This window comes from Drosophila nasuta, chromosome 3 (assembly GCF_023558535.2).
Source record: "Drosophila nasuta strain 15112-1781.00 chromosome 3, ASM2355853v1, whole genome shotgun sequence".
Taxonomy (NCBI): domain Eukaryota; kingdom Metazoa; phylum Arthropoda; class Insecta; order Diptera; family Drosophilidae; genus Drosophila; species Drosophila nasuta.
The window spans coordinates 14,405,788-14,425,222 of NC_083457.1; the positions used below are offsets into that span (position 1 = coordinate 14,405,788).

At 40.1% G+C, this 19,435-nt stretch overlaps 3 protein-coding genes across 10 annotated transcripts in view; 1 reads left to right on the plus strand and 2 right to left on the minus strand.

Annotated features, from left to right (window-relative positions):
* Nucleotides 1-221: 221 nt before the first annotated feature.
* LOC132789752 (serine-rich adhesin for platelets) overlaps nucleotides 222-19,435 on the plus strand; it is a 47,280-nt gene continuing 28,066 nt past the window's right edge. The window contains exons 1-2 of one of the 6 annotated variants that reach the window (XM_060797995.1): nucleotides 222-464; nucleotides 5,387-5,580. In XM_060797995.1, the coding sequence (XP_060653978.1) occupies nucleotides 5,536-5,580 (45 nt within the window). In that variant the 5' untranslated portion in view covers nucleotides 222-464; nucleotides 5,387-5,535. Of the gene's footprint in view, nucleotides 465-5,386; nucleotides 5,581-19,435 lie in introns of those variants that run through there. The other 5 variants (XM_060797994.1, XM_060797993.1, XM_060797989.1 and 2 more) reach the window with 5 other exon arrangements.
* On the minus strand, nucleotides 6,509-8,484 carry LOC132792454 (uncharacterized). 2 transcript variants are annotated; one of them, XM_060801850.1, is made up of 7 exons: nucleotides 8,122-8,484; nucleotides 7,748-8,059; nucleotides 7,494-7,693; nucleotides 7,259-7,435; nucleotides 7,049-7,195; nucleotides 6,714-6,993; nucleotides 6,509-6,662 (listed from the first exon to the last, which is right to left on the minus strand). In XM_060801850.1, exons 1-7 carry the CDS (start codon nucleotides 8,362-8,364, stop codon nucleotides 6,654-6,656), a joined length of 1,368 nt encoding a protein of 455 aa, XP_060657833.1. In that variant the 5' UTR covers nucleotides 8,365-8,484; the 3' UTR covers nucleotides 6,509-6,653. The 2 variants fall into 2 exon arrangements, with proteins under 2 accessions (XP_060657833.1, XP_060657832.1); XM_060801849.1 differs by having other exon boundaries at nucleotides 7,748-8,062; nucleotides 8,122-8,480.
* LOC132791336 (uncharacterized) lies at nucleotides 8,892-12,071 on the minus strand. Of its 2 annotated transcripts, none has more exons than XM_060800206.1 (7): nucleotides 11,623-12,071; nucleotides 11,257-11,562; nucleotides 11,006-11,199; nucleotides 10,768-10,944; nucleotides 10,565-10,711; nucleotides 10,246-10,509; nucleotides 8,892-10,174 (listed from the first exon to the last, which is right to left on the minus strand). In XM_060800206.1, the coding sequence occupies exons 1-7, from the start codon at nucleotides 11,866-11,868 to the stop codon at nucleotides 10,072-10,074; spliced, it is 1,437 nt and encodes a 478-aa protein (XP_060656189.1). In that variant the 5' UTR covers nucleotides 11,869-12,071; the 3' UTR covers nucleotides 8,892-10,071. The 2 variants fall into 2 exon arrangements, with proteins under 2 accessions (XP_060656189.1, XP_060656188.1); XM_060800205.1 differs by having other exon boundaries at nucleotides 11,257-11,565.

The following is a 19,435-nucleotide window of genomic DNA, read 5'->3' on the forward strand; positions in this document are numbered from 1 at the left end:
CCGCGAGAGCAGTTTGGAGACCGCAACGTTGTGAGGGATCGCGGCTCAAAGTGCTCTGCGGATGTATTTCATTTGGAAAGGGGCCCGACAAAGACAATACGGAGGGCTTACGGAGTGCATTGGCCCGTTTACGCAACAGAACGGGCCCCTCAATTCCACAACCGCAACCCACTCCGCCCGCCTCGCCATCGCCCTCGAACGCTAGCGCGAGTGGCAGATATACAACCAGCACCTCGACCTCCGCCTCCCACCAACACCAGCACCAACATCAACACCATCAGCTCCCGCCCACTAGCCCACTCATTGGTACACATTCTCAACCACAGCATCAGCAACAGCAGCCGCATCCATACACAAAGACAACAGTCGGAGGAGGATCTGGTGCTGACGAAGACAAGGCGAGAGCAAGAGGCAGAGCAGCAGCAGCTTCTGATGGCAACCACATCAATGGCCTTTCCCACCATGTGAGTACAATTTAATCGTTCTTACTTTGTAGCTCCTGTAGCATGTATCTCGGCTTAAAGCTTCTTAATACCTACAATTGGTTTCGTATTTATGTAAGTCTTGCCTCCCACCACTCACTTCTGAGTCTGGCAAGTGCGCAACAAATTCTTGTATAATTGAACAAGCAATCAAAAGCACTGGAATAACTTCACGCTTACTACATACCAAATATGCCAGCAGCCACTGCAAATTGTGCAATGAAAACTACTACAAAGAAAATCAGCTCATTATTTATATCCATCTCATTGCAATGTTCATCCAAATGCATAAAGTCTAATTCAGCAGATTTTTGTGGAATTTATTGTGTATGCCTAAAAGTATGCTATGCAAATAATTGTGGAACCCATTGCAAACACCATTTTATCCAATTAGTATAAAAGGATTTGCTTGCGTAAAGCTTTGACAAATATTAAGTTGATAAATACAACTTTTAAGTCAACTGTTTTTATATATTTGGTCATGGGTATTACAAACGTGTGCAGCATTTATGAATTTATTTTAATGTTGACTTCAACTATTCTTATAATTTGTTCAACGTTTAAACAGCATAAGTTTATTGTAATCGGACAACTTATACATAAAAAGCAATCAAATTTAAAGCTATATATGCATATTATTTATTATTTTATTATCAATGTTGTCAGGGTATGCAGCCATCGTTGTGGCAAAGTTTTACAGCAAACTTTATAGAACAATATACAGCATGGATTTTTCATGCTTTTGTAATTTGATTTGCGACGAATTTTATTTACATGTATATGGGATGGAGATATTGCGTACTACAATTTGAATGGCAAAAAAGTGGCAGAAACAAAAGCAATTTAATTGCTTAACAGCATTTTACCATTAGACTTAATTGAATCGCCGAGCCAAATAATAACGATAAGTGAGGGAGCATACCAACACTTCAGTTCAACAGCCGAATAGGTGCGAGAGAACAGGTGGGAACACGTGAATATTAAACGCCAAAAATAACATGTTAATGAATTTTAATGAGAAGTAATGAGAATTACGCTCCACAGCACCCAAAACTCATGCATTGTAATAGACAGAGCACTTCAAAAAAGGGAAGGGGGGACATCGAGGAGTTTATTTTGCAGTGACAGGTTGGATTTTCGACTTAATTAAAGCGTCGCCACAAAGATGCCAAGAGACAAGAGAATCGTTCGATGAGACGAACTCTGAAGTGCCATATGCAGAGTTTCCAAGTTGTCAGCACAATGTAGAGTAAAGAAACCTCCTTAGCCACTGTCCATGCATTAAAAGCACTCAAATACACACACACACACACACACACACACACACACGCACACTGCGACATACAACTTATTCTTCTTGGTCTTTGGATTGCCCGCAAAAGTATGCTGCAATTTCTGCCAAGTGCGTTTAAGCTCTTCTTGGCATGAGTTTAGTAAATAAAAAGTTGGATCTTGAACAAAATCTAACTACAGTTTTGGAGAGTTTGTTGCCAATGATTGCAAGTTGAGCACTCTGCTTCTGTTGAACCAGCTGCTTGTGCTGTTTAACCAGGCTTGTGCTTTGTTTTATTTCGTATTATTTATTCACAGCTCGAAGGCGACAATTTAAGAACTCTATAATTAAAAGCAATTTATATTAAGCAATATTAATGAATTACATTCAAACAAAAAACAGACAAACTTTACAAAATCGACAGGGTTGAGCGAAAGTAAAATATAAATAATCAATTAAAATTCCAGTTCGCAACTGTGTTCAAGACTCCTTGACAAAAATAAAATTTGTGGACTAATAAAAAAAAGAAGCAGAATATCATGAATATTTTGCTGTAAATTTATTGTGGTTCGAGTCACGTCTCCTCTGCATTGGTCTTTTGTCGTCAGCCGTTGCCAAGCGCGGCAAATGGAATTGGATTTTGGAATTTGGCATTTTGTTCTACTTTGAATGTGAATGGAATTTACCAGGGGTTACCCAAGGATGCGAATACGATGGTGATGGCATAGCTCTGATTGTAATTACTAGTGCAATGGCACCTGCTGAAGATGAAATTCCGCAGCAAGGAATTGTAATTTGATTAGCTATCGCCTTGAAGTGATTTAATTGATAGGGGCTGGATTTTAATTAAGCTAATTGAGAACGTTGTCAATATTCCAATATGTCAACATCTGTGGGTAAAATGCGAATCGATGTGCCTCATAAATCTGTCTGTGCATAATTTATGATTGTTTGACATCGACAATCAACCTTGACAGACGCCTTAAATAAGTACCAATAACTGTAGTATTACTTGACTGCTAAATAAATGTGTTCACACATTCCCTGAGGCGTCCTTTGAACTCTCGACTGCACAAATTACACTTGTTATTGTTGTTGCTCATATGTGTCACCCAAAGGAGGTAAAAAGAAGTACTCACTAAATCAGGGCGCATAAGCAGGAAGGAGAAACTGATCAAATAACATAAACAAGTTATCTGCCGTAATGGAGGACGTAAACTTAAATTGCCATCTTTACGAAGGGTAAACAGTGAGTCCTCCGACAGTAGCGTTCACCGTTGACAGCTTGCTTTGATCCAACTCGACTTTCCCCCAACACGATGTCTTTAAACGCACATTACCAACTGTCAGCAGGAGCTACAGCTGAAGTTGCCGCAGAGTCACCGACAATCGTGGACCTCTTTGATTTATTTGATTGACGGTTGCAACACAAAATGCCGACATCTTTTATCACAAGACTTGACTTCCCCACTCCTATAACACACAGCAGGAGGGTTACAAGTTGAGTAAACACAAACTTTACAGGTATACAGTGTGGTTGGCTCTTTGGCAGTTTTGCTTTGCTCATAAGTCTGACAAGAAACAACATATTTTGAGAAGGTGTACTTATGGATGTCACATTCAGTTCGAAATTACACACAGATTGGCAGTCAAGGTGATGTAAGTTTAAACACATTTCCGAACAGCTGCCATAAACAGCACTCAACATTTGAAGCATCGCACCTCAGCTCTTATCATTTCGCATAATAGTTTGTGTTAATCCTTGACACATATTTCATAGTGACATATTTATACTGCGATGGCGATAAATTCGAGAGAAGAAACTTGCTAGAAAGCTATTGTCGAGTGTGCTCGACTGTGCGATATCCGCTACCCATTTGAATAATGGCAAATCAGTGTGGTTTATTCTACTACTTCAATCAAAATATACTATAAAGTACAAAATAAACCAGACTGTCAGCAAAAACAACTAACCTGTTAGCCATACAAAAGTATTTCTTAGTTAATATTGTATGCAACAAAAATCGCAGCTCTAGCTTTAAAATTATGCATGCTATCAGGTTTTTGTCGATTTGTGGGAACGAAAGGAGTCGTAACAAAAATGTTAAAAAATCTTGACGAGTACTGTCGAAAAAATTATATATCTATCTCTTATAGTTACTGAGATCGAAATGTTTGTATTTCCCGCCGGCACAAAGTTGTAATACCCTTCTACCCTACGGTTAGCGAGTACGTGTATAAACAGTCAAATTTGTAGTGAAAGTTTAACTAAGCATTAGCTATCAAATTCATTTAATTTGCTGTTTAAGACTTTCATTAGCCAGCAACTGGAAACTTCTGAAAACTAAGTACTTCACACTAAATGTCCGGAAATTGAACTGTATACTGATCATTGACCGTTGCTTTGCTCTGAAGTGCTTTGACATGCAAATGGATTTCGCTCATGTTTTATAGTCATAAATTAAAATTGTATGGAATATGTCGAGAATATGATAATCGAAACAGAGTTCAGAGATAATTGATAGCACATTAAATTGTAATGCATAAATTGATTTGAGGCCCCAGGCCGCGTAATTTTGTTTTTGTACAGTGACTTAAAACGGAAATTGAATTCCATAAACTTTGGCCAGACCTTCAAGGAGAGCAATTAGTGGGCTCCCAAGGCGGCGACAGGCTGCAGGCAGTAGGCAGCAGGCAACAGCAAGTTGGGCTGGCCCCAAAGGCTTGTCCTGTTTTCCAACGGCGTAGATTGCTTGGCCCAAGTTGACTAAAGTCAGCTAAAGTTAGACGGGCAAAAAGGGGTCGATATCGATGCGTCAGCTGGGAAACCCAAAACCATAAACTTTTGCGCATAGTTTCGAGCATGGAGCCGGAGCTCCAAGGAGTGCTACAGAGAATAGAAGAGAAGAGAGGAGAGTGTCAAAGCCGCTGTCGTTGTTTGAGTTGATGTTGGTGTTTCTGAGTTGCCTTTGCTGTTGCTGCTGTTGATGTTTCTTTTCGTTGTCATTCAAGTGTTTTAATCAATTCTGATTTAATTTTATGCCCAATTAAGTGTGAAAAGCGTTTGATGTTGAACACAGGCGTGGGAGTCACGTCCCGTGCCCCAAAATCCTACAGTTCTCCTTCGACTCTGACTCCGACTCCCCTATCCTTTATCGCAATGTGTAACGAGAGGCACGCAAGCGTGAGCATTGTATATTCCGCACATATATAGACCTTAACGAGATGTGGCAAAGTGATATGGAGGCCAACTGGGTTTACTACGACCGGCAAGCAGTTGATGCAGTTCGATGTGGTTGACTGCCTTCGGAACTCTGTCTCTTTATTATGAGAACACACAAACGCACACTTACTTGCACAGTCAGACGCACACACAAGATTCATCTATTCATACTCAAATTAGTCACAATTAAATATCATTTAGGCATTTTTGTGTATTCGTAATTGTTGTTGCTACTCGTATTGATTCCATAAATGCTGTCGCACCTTTCACCTCAACTAATGCTTCTGCTCAATGTACTTATTGTATGTTCTAGCCAAGTCTCTTTAGTTGGTAATGACTTTGACTCTGTGTTGTTGTTTGGTCCTCCGTGACTATTTAACTTTGGTTCCAACTCTCTTCTTATGACAGACTCGAACATTACTGGCAAAGCGTTATCCAATAAACTTTATCAACAGCAAGCGCAACCTCAACCGCAGCCGCAAATTCAACAGCTGCCACATCATCAGCCTCAACATAACTCAGCTCCCACGCAAAGCATTGCAACAGCATTAGTCTATATGACAGCCGATCCCATCTCCCTATGTTTTTGGATTTGTCTACAGGTAAACCAAGCTACAACTAACACATTCGCCTTTAAGAATTACATACAATCTCAGTTCTCCGAAGACGAAATTGCAATTACGCACAAAATGGCTGCAAAGAGACGCAAGCTTATAAAAATATCTTCAGTCTTATTGCTTATTTTGTGGTGAACAAACTTTCATAATATGCATTCGGAGACTTTAGTCCTCAGGGCGTGGTTCCCCGCGCATGTGTATGTGTGTGTCTGTGTCATGAAGCAATTTCCTTGAAAATTTACGACTCCTCTGTCCTGGCTACTCGCATCGTGGTTATGGCTCACAAAACACAAGACACAGTGCTCAGGCCGAACAAGCATATGGCTTTCATCTTGAAAGTTTTGCAACATAAAAAAATATAATCCATCCTCATCACCAGTTCAATCAAAGCGGACGGCAACGACAAACTCATCTCTTTTTTAGTCATAATTTTTAAAAAATTATTTTTATTGATTTCTTGGTACACGAATATGCTTTTTTATCTGATGTGTTTGTGTATTCTGTAGGTTATGAGTATCTTACTTTAACTTCTCACTTTCATATGTGCTCACTTGGGTATTCAATGTTTCACTGTTTTTGTGTTTAAAGCTATTTTTTATAAGTCTATTAACTTCATTTTATATTAGAGATGTCACTGTATCTAATTGTTGCACATGTTCCCCGAATAGAACATGTGCAACTTCTGTTTTTTTTAGAATGCTGATATTAAAATTTATATTGTAGTATGAAAACATGACTACAAATAAAAGATGTTTAAGTTGTGTAACGCTTGCGCCGAGCTACAAAATATCCATAATTCTGAAGGCATTGTTATTAATGTTATCAGCATGTTTTGTCCGTTGTCTACGCATTTTGCAGGTTTCTCTTAGTTTCATAACCATATGCCATTCACGAATGGTTTCAGATAACTGCAATCTGTGTGTTTGTGTTGTATGAGTGTGCTGTTGTGATGAGGATGGCCAAGTTAGTAAACAATCAAAAGGTTGTTCTCATTAAATCCAGCCGAGTGTCCGGCATTGCGCACTATGAAATTGGATCCATCGAAGTGCATGCGCTTCTCATTGCGACTGCAATGAAAAAAGTCAAGATAAAGGGCAAATAGGGTTGGGTATTATTACGTTGATGAGTTTTACCGCAAAAAACAGATGCGAAGTCTTTCCCAACGAGGCAGTGCAATGTATTCCAAGAGTAGTCAGAGTAACGGATCCATTACCGGGGCTGGTGCGAATGAATCCTTTGTTGTGCTGACGAGAAACCTTCACCAGGCCATCGGCAGCCTGGATGATGCGAAAACCATTGATGTCGTACATTTCGGTGCCGTCATCGGCGCAAGTATATGTCGACTTGCAAACAACTTCTTGGGCATCCGCCATAAAAGAGGGACCGTGACGTGAGTCGCTATTAATAACAAAGATTATTAAGAAGGAAAGTTGTGGGGAAAATCTCTAATTACTCATAAAACACTGCCAAAGTGTAATCCTTGGTCAGGTCAGTAAAAGTATCTGTTGTTGTGCGTGTTCCAGCGGTGTCGACCAAATAAACCAAAGCACAAGATTCGCTGGTGAAGCTCACACCCTTGTACCACATCTTGGCATATCGCCTGCAAAGGAAGTACATTTGAATATAGAATATACCTAAAAATAAGTATTATGTTTGAACTTACACAAAATTATTGGTCTTCATGCCATCGAATGTGACAATTTCAACCTTCGAACCGCTCTGGAGAATGCGACCATTGGGATGGATTAAAGCCGAATTGGTGCCATTACGCGACAAAGAGACTGCGACCATGCTACGTTGATTCAAGACGCGCACGGCCTTATCTAGGGTCATATCAATGCTGAGCGACAAAATAGATAGTTAGAAATCTAATTTGCAATTGAAATGGAGCTTATTACCGAATTCCCTCGCGAAGACGCAGCTGAATGGTGCCGTTGCACATAGCTATTGGACCTGAACCAGGGCAGGCTGGTGGCGGTTGTGGTGGGGCGCTGTTTGCAAATTCAAATGGGCGAGCACAAATGCGTCCTAAAGCATGAGGTGGTGGGGGCATCGGCGATGGAAACTGCTTTGTGTGGTGTACTTGCGGCTGCGGTGGCTAAAATCATGCATAGTTTCACTAGGTTAATAAAGGCTTTAATAAAGTATTTACCACACAATATGCACGGTCATTTTCATAGCCACTTGAAGAAGTAAAGCGAGCAGTCAGCGCCTTGGCTCCATGTACAATGGGCTCGAGATCTGGAGCAATTGCTGTCAGCATTGGCTGAGATTGGTGCATGGATAAGCCTAGTCGACGGTACGAGCCACGGCCACCAACGTTAGTGTTGGTTTGGCTGGAACACTCCTTGGCCAACACGGCAGTGTTGGTGCCCACACTTGCACTTGCGCTGCCGCTGTTCAGCGACATGCTGCTCATGCGCGATGATAGCGAAGAAGCCGTTCCAGACAAGCGCATCGAAGTCTGCTGCAAATTTAATTGAAATGCTATACATAAAACTTTCGTTGTCTTTTTTCTCCACTTACCGGCGATGGGTTGTTGGTGTACACAGAGCGTTGGCGAACCCCATTGGGAGCCTTGGTAGGCGAACGCAAGATGTTGTTGATCTTGTCATTCATCTGGGCACGGGATAAAAAGTCCTTGGCATTGAAGATACCAACGCGTCCGCTACTTGGTGTTAAAATTATATCTGCACGCAGATTTGATTCATCACACGGCGCGAGTTGGCATTGCACCTCCTTGGTGTTCGGCTTTGTAACTGGGACCATATTCGTTACCTGGTCTTGGAATTTAATTTGAACTTTTTTCAACTTTAAGAGACCTGCTCACTGCGTAAATTTTTTTTGAAAGAATGACTTGCCACAACTGCTATCCTTTTGTTGTCTGTGTTCTCTTTTTGCCATGTCACTTTGCCTACTTGGTTAAACTTGACATGACAGTGTTGGAAAACTCATAGTTATCGATTAGAGTATTTGATCGATATCGATATCCTTTCAAGAGTTGCCACTTACTAAATATATTTGTAAGAATTTACTCTATTAAAGTTATTAAATAACGGTTTGTACTCTATTAAATGTGAATAACATTAACGTCAATTTTAAATATGTTGACCATTAGGTTTAAGGTAATTTTGAAGTCTTTTTCAGAAAAAGTCAAATTTTTTATAGACATTTCTCTTCTATTTCGCCAAATATAAGCTTATGTTCAGAAACCTTTGTAGCAACGTAATCCCAATTGACTCAAGATTGCGATCTAAATCTAGCCCGAAAAGCCTAGAAATAACAATTCACACAGATTTTTAATAATTATAAGTACTTTTTTTTATTGATTTAGATACATACATTAATTTTGCATACATGCTCGTGAATTTAGGGTGTTGGAGATTGTCGTAAGGCTATAACAACAAGAGGCTTGGGCATAACTGGAACAAAAGCCCAAGTTTATTTTGTATTGCACGGTGTTGTTTTGCTGTGTAAGAGGTTTTTACTTATCATCGTGTTGGTGATATTTATATTTATATGTGTGTTTATGTGCATGTAATTCACAACATGACAGCTTTCAAATAATAGTATGTATTCTGTCTTAAATGCTTAAGGTATTCTCACTTTTGCGTGTGTTCTATAACTTTGCAATTCACTTTGTATACACTTTGAATTTTCTATTCAGCATGTAACAATATTCACTTTCTTGTGTGGATGAACAGATTGGATTGCTTAAACTACAAACTAATCTTAACATTAACTGTTAACGATAAATATTACTGGCGCTTTCCCTTTATCACGGAGACAGCCATTTCTTAAGACCACTGCCTACTAATTGTTGCACACACACACACATTTTATCATGCTGTGCGTTGAAAATCGCTTGTGTTTTCAATTTTGATTGCATGTTGAAAAGATTTTTAAGGCTTTTCGGTATGTGTTTTTTTAGCATTAAAAGATTCCGTGATTTTTAATTATTGAAATGAGCCTTAAAAATTAAAACGCTAGCGCTTTTACATTTGCCAAATTTAGCCAGCGTTTTCAAGTAGTAGGCAGGGCAGTGGACACGGGTCCCAAAGTTATATACCATTTTTTTCACGGATATCAAAAAGTTCGAGTATGAAAATTTAACTAAAAACGAATTCCTTTTTAGTTGCGTTGCGCTTACGTCGAGTAACGAAACACATCCATGATCATTCACCCAACCATTCGGTTGACATTCGATAGTAAAGTTTTTCAACACGTTTCCTCCAATTTGCAATTTGTCAAGACGTGTTGTGTTTTTCGTTGTCAGGATGTCTTATACGTTCCACGCGCTTTTTTGCGAGCCTTATTTTTAGTTTCATGTTTTTTTTTTCTATGGTTTATCCAATTTTTTCTATGTTATCCCTCTCAATAGCTGGGTCAGCGTAACGGTCCCTAATAACTGCAGTGGATCTGTGTGTTTATGTGTGTGTCCACGAAGTGTGCTGTTGTGTTAGGAGATTTTCCAAGTTAGTAGACAATCAAAAGGTTGTTCTCATTAAATCCAGCCGAGTGTCCGGCATTGCGCACTATGAAATTGGATCCATCGAAGTGCATGCGCTTCTCATTGCGACTGCAACGAAAAAGTCAAGATAAAAGCCAAATAGGTATAGGTATAGGCATTATTGCGTTGATGAGTTTTACCGCAAAAACAGATGCGAAGTCTTTCCCAATGAGGCAGTGCAATGAATGCCAAGAGTAGTCAGAGTAACGGATCCATTACCGGGACTGGTGCGAATGAGTCCTTTGTTATGCTGACGAGTAACCTTTACCAGGCCGTCGGCAGCCTGAATGATGCGAAAACCATTGATGTCGTACATTTCGGTGCCGTCATCGGCGCAACTGTACGAAGATTTGGCAATCACCTCCTGTGCATCCGGCACAAAGGAGGGACCGTGACGTGAGTCGCTGAATAAGAATGACAACAGTAATTAGAAATGCAAATGGAAAGCCAGACACTCACTCATAAAACACTGCCAGAGTGTAGTCTTTGGTTAGGTCAGTGAAAGTGTCGGTTGTAGTGCGTGTTCCAGCGGTGTCTACCAGATAGATTAAAGCGCACGACTCGCTAGTGAAGCTCACACCCTTGTACCACATCTTGGCATATCGGCTTCAAAGAAATTGCATTTAAATTTTTCAATAAATAAGTATTATATTTCTACTTACACAAAATTGTTGGTCTTCATGCCGTCGTATGTGACAATTTCCACTTTCGAGCCGCTCTGGAGAATCCGGCCATTGGGATGGATTAAAGCTGAATTGGTGCCGTTGCGGGACAAAGACACAGCAACCATGCTGCGCTGATTTAAAACCCGGACGGCCTTATCTAAGGTCATATCAATGCTGAGGGAGAGTTGAGTAATTAAAAACGAATTATGCGGTATTTTTGTGTGCTTTTTTATACCGGACACCCTCGCGTAGACGCAGTTGAATGGTGCCGTTCGACATGGCGATTGGTCCAGAGCCAGGACAGGGTGGTGGTGGTGGTGGAGCATTTTCAAAGTCAAAGGTGCGCGAGGTGACGCGCCCCAAGGCATGTGGTGGTGGAGGCATCGGCGATGGGAACTGTTGTGTATGGTGAATTTGTGGCTGCGGAGGCTGAACGTAACAGTCAGGATTAATTAAGAGAAGAGAACGGTCTATAGAACACCTTACCGGACAATATGGGCTGGCATTTTCATACCCAAAGGGAGCAAAGCGAGCAGTCATTGATTTGGCACCATGGACAATGGGCTCCAGGTCGGGAGCAATGGCTGATAGCATTGGTTGAGATTGATGCATGGGCATACCAATACCTCGATACGACCCAGCGCCACAACTAGCGTTGGTTTGGCTGGAACACTCCTTGGCCAACACGGCAGTGTTGGTGCCCACACTTGCACTTGCGCTGCCGCTGTTCAGCGACATGCTGCTCATGCGCGATGATAGCGAAGAAGCCGTTCCAGACAAGCGCATCGAAGTCTGCTGTAAATTGAATTGAAATGCTACACACAAAACTTTCGTTGACTCCTTCTCGCTTACCGGCGATGGGTTGTTGTTGGTGTAGACAGAGCGCTGGCGAACCCCATTGGGAGCCTTGGTGGGCGAACGCAAGATGTTGTTGATCTTGTCATTCATCTGGGCACGGGACAAAAAGTCCTCGGCATTGAAGATACCAACACGTCCGCTTTTCGGGGTCAACATGACCTCAGGTTGCAGCTTTGATTCATCACATGCAGTGAGCTGGCACTGCACCTCCTTGGTGTTCGGTTTTGTAACTGGAACCATATTTGCGATTCTTTGTGTCTTTCTTGTGGCTAGCAGTTACAGTTAAGACTCTATTGCTATGGGAACAACTTGCGCGGAGATGGGAATGCGAAAAACCAAAGATTGCTCGACACAACGACTCAAAGAGAGGAATTAAATTTTTACTTTTTTTTATTTTCTACTTTCAAGAGCTCTGCTCACTGCGAAAATTTGTGAAAGAATAACTTGTCACAACTGAGGTCCTTTTAACAAGTCATCGCTTTTGGCATAACACCTAGCCTACTCAGTTTGTCAAGTCTCATTACCAAAAAGAGTGTTGGAAAATGCGCAATCATTGATGACAAATTTTCACAAATTATAAGAGTTTTCGTTTGTAATTTGACGCCACATTTTGGGTCAGAATGCTTTAAATTCCTGAACAAAATTAAAAACGCTTAGCATAACCATTTTATTCGGTCTAACTTTTCTAATAGTTTTTTTTAAACCGTTCTTCTATCGAATAAAAATATGCATATTGTAGCATTGAGTACTGTCAGAATAAACAAGCTGCGTTGCCAAGCGTCATGGGGGGAAATGTAAAGTGATTCAGCGAAGAGTTGCCAACCTAATTGAATTGAAGAGGGCTTAAAATGTAAAAAAAGAGAAAAAAATTGGCATTGCATAGGAAATTGTGTATTGCTTGTGCGTCGCGCCATAAATTCGCTGGCAATAAAAGCAGCTCAGCAATAAAGCTTTTGCAAATTTCCATTTGCTGCACAAAACCCGCTTTGTGTACTTTAATGCAGTACATTATTATCTTTTAGTTATCAGAAAGTGCTATTTAAGCTTTGGCATTAATGTGACGACCACTACCACCGCAGTTGCCGACGCTTTTGAGTTTAATGGACTTGGTCATAATGTGTCCTTGCCCGTGGCAAAATCATCATCAGCAAGTTTCGTTTGCCAAATTTGACAAATTGTCTCAATTGGCAATATTCAGGGTTGCTCGACATTTTTCGCCTCTGGGCGCAAGAGGGCGTTGCGTTGTGTTGAGTGTTGTTTTGTATTTTATAGTTAGGCCACTTCCGCGACAAGTGAAAGTGTTCAATGAAAATTAAGCAAGACAGAGACGTCAATTAGCCACAGACGATTCGCGTAGTCTCCTTCAAGTTGTTTATTTATCAATGTGTGAGGTTAGACACCCCTGAACTTCGGCTGACAATTGTCACTACAATTGTTTGCCAATTGCAATTGCCATCAAATTGAGTATTCGCTTTTGGCTATGACAACTTTCTACTTGCCGTTGATTTATTGTGCTTTGGCCTGCCTAATGAGCGCATTGACTCCTTGCAACGTTTGGCCATCGGCCCACGCACGCACACACAAAAAAAAATATAGCAAAATTCTGACCATTCACAATTCATTTATTTTTGCAAAGATTTGTTCATTTCCATTTCCATATCTTTTCGCATGTCAGCAGCATAGAAAATAGACACAAATATAATATCTCAGCAAACAGCACATATAATTTGCGCCTATTTACGACAACATACAACGTACGCATTCGATATGTAAAATATATGTTTTTATATTTTTAGTTGTGCTGCTCATTAAAATGCTGTTGCAATTTAAGTTGTTGCCGCCCACGCTTTGCATTGACTCAGTTTAAAGTGTCTTAAAATAAATACAACATGCAGTGGCATGAAATTGTGATTATTATTCTGCAATGCAATGCACAGACATATGGGGGCATTCAGACGGCATATCTATTTGTGATACATACAGAGAGTGCCAGTGAAATACGGAAATTCACTTGAATAAAAAGGCAACATTTTTCATTTTTCCGAAACAAATTGGATAACCTCCTTTCATACACCCATAGACAAAATACATGCTATATGCATGTGCATATATTTTTTGAGTAAATATGATACATAGTACAAATTTGTTGACAATCCTTGGGGATGGGATTGGAGGATTGTTTTACCGGGTACTCATGGGGACAAAAGAGTGGAATAAGCCAGTGTCAAACGTATGTTTAGGTATATAACTAAAAGATAAAAATTTCCAAACGATATGCATTTTTGATCAGAATGAATATCTTCTTGTATTTATTAAAGATAAATATAAAAATAAATATAATTATATAATGTACGAGTTTAAAGTTGCCTCATTCAAACGAAAATGCCAAATTACCAATTAAAATTTAAGTGGACACAGTTATGAATATTTTGGATGGGGTTTGATATAATGTAGTGTTTATTATTCAATATGTATTTATTTTATGTGGTTTTGCTGGTTAGTAGCTCAGAGTCGAGAACACTTCACGTTCACGTTCGCTTTCGTATTTGTTTTTGTTTTAATTACGGCGGCACATTGTTGTTGTCACAAGTGAGGGCACATTTTAATTAACTAGCCACAATATATATAGAGATTGAAATTGTGCACAATGCTTCCCACAAACAAAGTATTTCAATATGCTGCAGTGTCTCAGGGAAATGCTATGACAACAACAGAATGATACCAAAAAAGCTTTGGTAACCACGATTTATGTGACATTTAAAACAACAGGCAGAGCTAAATACTATTATTCAAAAAGTACTAAGACAAAAGCATAAATTCCATTATTGCAAAAATAGTAAGACAAAAGCTTAATTGCATAGTCGGAATGCAATTCTCATCAAGGAATTTCGTACTAACCAGCAGAAGGGTAAACAGAATGGATAACATTTTGGTGAAATTGGAATTAAAAATTAGAAAAACGTATTGTCATATTGTTTATGAGAGAAAGTAGTGTAGGACTTCTTAAGGAGTTGTACATTAGAATAAATAAGTAGGGGGATAATTGATTCTATAAAAATGTTGCTTTTAAGAACAGTTGCAAGAGTATTTCCCATTCGATCAGATACAATTCAGGAGTGAAGTTTTGCTTATTCGAATAATAAGACAAATGAGAAGAAAACCACAAAAATTGTGCAACATCTTGGAAAAGAGCGCAGTTGGAAAGTGTGAAAAACAGAAAACTATTTTCGTGGCGACAAAATTTATAGTCATGTCAATGAACTGTGCACTGCATTGCTTCACCCAGTGGGCTACGAATGGAGATGCTAACCAGACAGACTCATGGTATAATATTGGAATCCATAGAACACACAGATACCATCTATAGTGCTATAGAAGTATGTGTGCTGACGTCAGAGATTGGAAGAGTCAGAGAGACTCGCGTTTGCACTTCACTATGATGGCAAAGTTGTGGCATAATTGAAATTGAAATGGCTTGGGCTACTTTAAGCCATTTTTAATGTATCGCATTTTATTTATTTTTATGCAATTTGCATTAAAAACAATTAACACAGACGCCACCCAAGTCCGACACTTGCTTTTGTTGTGGGCAATCTGAAATTAATTGGTTGTCAACATCATCAGCAGGCGAATAAATGCAAATGTATACATATGTACTACAAGTCTGGGAAAACATATAGTATATCCCATTCATATAGGGTTCGTAGGTAAATATAAATACTTGAATAAACAATAATAATGTGTGTGTAAGTACATATATGTATGTAGGGTAAGTCCATTCATTGGCATCTTTGTTGACAATTCAATGCATTAAACTCATGCTTCACATCCGCAATGCACTTAAGTCTATATTCATCGGGTGATTGAAAGTGTATTGTGTTGCCATCCTTTCGTTTCGATCAACTTATAATTACATTTACACCTCGGTTATCGATTAAAGTGGCATCTGAAATTTCAGAGATTCCAGGCATATTTTCCACTCAGACAATTGTCACTACGTATTCAGTTCGCAAGGCATTATAAGTCGGCGTAAAGCCCATGAAATTTGAGTGACTTTTGTTTACACAGCCGTCCTATTGGACGAGCCGAACAAATCCCCCAACTTTAGGCCTGTCGGTTTTGTCAAGTGATTCATTGGGATTTCCTGGAAATGGTAGTGGAAGTGGAAGTGTGCCCCTCACAACGGATGTCGCGCAGACCAACGGGGACTGTGTTCAATTCAGATTCTGATTACGAATCAGAGTCTATTAAAATAGACCAAAAGTGTGCCCAAGTGCGATGGTGAATCTGTATACACAATACAATACGGTAAAATAGGTGGACGCCAAGTCTGCCGTATATATGCAGTCTTATTTGGGTTTGACGTCATCAACTCGCAACGTTTGCCAAATGTGCACAGTGGCGCCCTCATTCGTTGGGTGGCACTCGTGCTTCCCCCGCCAGCCGCTGGACGACGCCTCTGCGGCGTCGGTATCGAAAGGTGTGCTAAGAGTTGGAGGAGGAGCAGATCTTTCGTAAGATTTAATGTCTGCTGGCGTATTGCCCGTTTGTCAAACAAAATTTTACGCTTAATTTACGCGGCAAACATCTGAAGTGACGTTGTCGAATCTACTTTGATTTTCTTGCTCTTGCTGTTGTTGTTGTTGTTGTGTCGTTTTTATTTTTATTTCTTATTAAAATAGGCCAAAGTATTCATCAATAATTATTACACTGTGCGAAACTGCTAAGTGAAATATTATTGGCACCTACACTATACATAAATCTAAAATAGACTGTTTTGTGAGCTGTCTAATTATCTTACAAAGGTCGAAAACGAATGGATGCGAATGTATAAAAATAAATGGACAGAGCAATCAATTAAAACATATCCTTCAGACTTCACTAAAATCCGATTTACAAAAACAGTACTTTCAAGGGTATTCCAATCGAATATGTTTAGTCAGTTTGGAATATATATATATTTGCATTTTTTGTATTATTTCGTCAGACGTAATATGGAAAGAATTGAATATTTTATGGCATTTAAAGTACTCTGATATTTATTGGTTTCATTTCACCTTTCTTGACTTTTTGGAGCAAATTTGCAGACGTGCCTCTTGGGTATACGGCCCACGCCCACCATTTCTGCGTTCCAGTTCCACTAGTGGGGCGGGCAGAGGTGGGGCTGGGGTGGGGAATGGGGCGGCATTCTGTCTGTTCTGTTCAGTTCTGTTCAGCTCAGATCTCTTCTCTGTTCGCATCTCTTTTCTTGTCGCCTTTACCTTTCCGTCTGTGAACTGGTTGCAAAGGCATAAATCACGCGACTTTTAGTCGAATGTTCCGCCTTCTTTGAATTTGCCTTTATCTTTTGTTGTTGCTGTCGCCGACATGCTCGATTTTTAATTTTCTCATATTATTATGGTTCATCTTTTTTTATATTTTCTTTAAAATTTATAACACATGCACTGCGATTGTGCAATTTGCGACTTGACTTCCCTGCGTTGTTTTTTTTCTCATTTTTTGGCGAATTCTGTTTATTGTTTTGGTTTTTTTTTTTTCGGCAAATGGGTAACAATAAATTGCATTTATTTTTAACCCGACTGAAAGTGGAAGGCGGCATGGGACATGAATGCATCTCTCATAACCAAGACAAGGTGATCGGCGTTTGTGTTTATTAACAACGACTCTTGGGGTGTGTACAATAATGACTATGACTTCATATTGCCAAATGGGGCGCAAAGTCGCCTCGGACAAGAGGGGACAACCAGTCTACAACATAGCCCTTAAAATGACTGCATAGTTTCCGGTTGCGACGCGACGCTTTTTTGTTCCCGCCACAAGACAGTCGGGAATCGGGAGACGAAGATGGAGACTGAGACAGAGACAACTGAGTCGCCTAGGAATTCGAATTGCGCCCTGGACGAGCAAGTTCAATGCAGTGCACTGCGCCAGCCAGCCAGCCAGCAAATTCCATTGCGGGGGCAGCCATTGTAATGCCAATTGGGCATTAAATAGAGCCAACTATTGTCAGTCTGGCTCCTCAGCCCCTGCCCCCGCCTTCTCCACCACTTTCCGTTCATGCAGGACCGCAATTTGCGGTCGTCGATGGATAAGTTTAGTGCACGCAGCGACAACTAAATGGAAATAATGTCGACGCAGTCATTGAATGCCATCTGCATCCCTTCGCCTCCTCTTTGGCTTCCTCCCCACTTGCTGCCCCACCCCCTGCTGTTGGTTAATGTCTCGGCAGACAGAACTGTCAGTCGCAGTCATTTATATCGGGGTAGAAGACAAACGAAGTAAATTTATAATGTGGCTCACACACCTTACAAGCAGACAGCGAAAGTCTCCGAGTTTTGCCTTTCTTTTGCCCCTCCTCAGCTCCCTTCTGGCACCTTATTAAAGGGGGGCTGGGCAACACCGACAATAAATAACTCGTACATCAGATGAACAATTGCTGTCCCATATTTTTGTATACTTTTCTTGACATACTTACACCGAACTTGTGCAATAAGGTATACTCAACTACACAGAGAGAAAAATGTCAATCTGACCAAAAGCCGAAATGAACACTATACATATTTCTTGTACTTAATATATTTCAGAATCATTTGTAAAGTTTTGCTTAATATAAATACGAAGAAAAGTAAAAATAAATACATTTAAAACATTAAAAATCAGCGTATTGCATCTATTTCCTATATCACAGTTTCTATTATCGAATGATTTTAAAGTTCACTCTAAGATTAATTGCCGATGGTAGCCTTAATTAAATCCGGTCGATTCTCCACAGTCCGCTCTGCAAGCAGTTCGCTTGTTGGCTGTGACCACAGATATCATCTTGTGGGAAGCAACTACATTACCACATTTCCACATTTCGTACGTAGCCACAGATGATGACCAAGATCTGTAAGTGTCTTTGCTAGGTAGATCCCTCTCATTAAAGTAGTCATCAGCTCTGGAGTATCGATGAGGGCAATGGTATCAGAGGAACATGAATAATCCGGAGACTTGAATTGTTTTATATGCTGATACAGGGGGGCGGATGTGTGTGACGTGGCGTCATAGAAGATGAGCCTTGAGAGCATTGTCCTCTCAGCAGCAATTGATTTCAATTTAATTACCAAACTTGAAATATTCCTTAAGCTTAGGCTTACTTTTTCGGCTGTTCACTAAACAGCGGCTAGCAACCATTCAGTATCAATGAAAACGCCTCCGCAGAAGTAGATTTCACTGCTGCTGACGCAAGTGAAGCTTAGTTCCACCTGATAGGGGTCCATCCTCAGCCATCAGTCCATTGAGAATGCGTTCTTGCACAGTGCCTACAATGCTATCGTTTGTTGTTCTAATAATATGGAAGTGATTACCATGATAATAGGCTTGATCAGGCATAGCTGTTAGTTGAAGTGTTGGTCAGCAAGTTTCCAACTAACTGTTCTTTATTTACGAAAAAAAATTTAAAGTCAGTTCATAGGCTTGCAAGAGTAATCTTATAGCCTCAGGCACGGGTATTTTGTAGTCGACTAATAAGAATCGCTTTTATCCTGAATTTCAACCGATTTGTTTATTGTCATTGCGGCATGTGGATTGCTGTGGCTACTGTCAAGTGAATGTGGTTTCACATATAGTATTCCAGGCGTCAGAAATTTCAACAGCACATCTCCACAGGCATCGCCCATATACATATGTATTCGTAGTGACGCATTATCTTTCGCGCCCGACTTCAATTGGGAACAAGACAATATTTGTTAAACGTAAATGCGAATTGTTTCCGCAATGAAATTAAAGAGATTCTTCATGCCAGATACACTTTTAAGTACCTTTATAT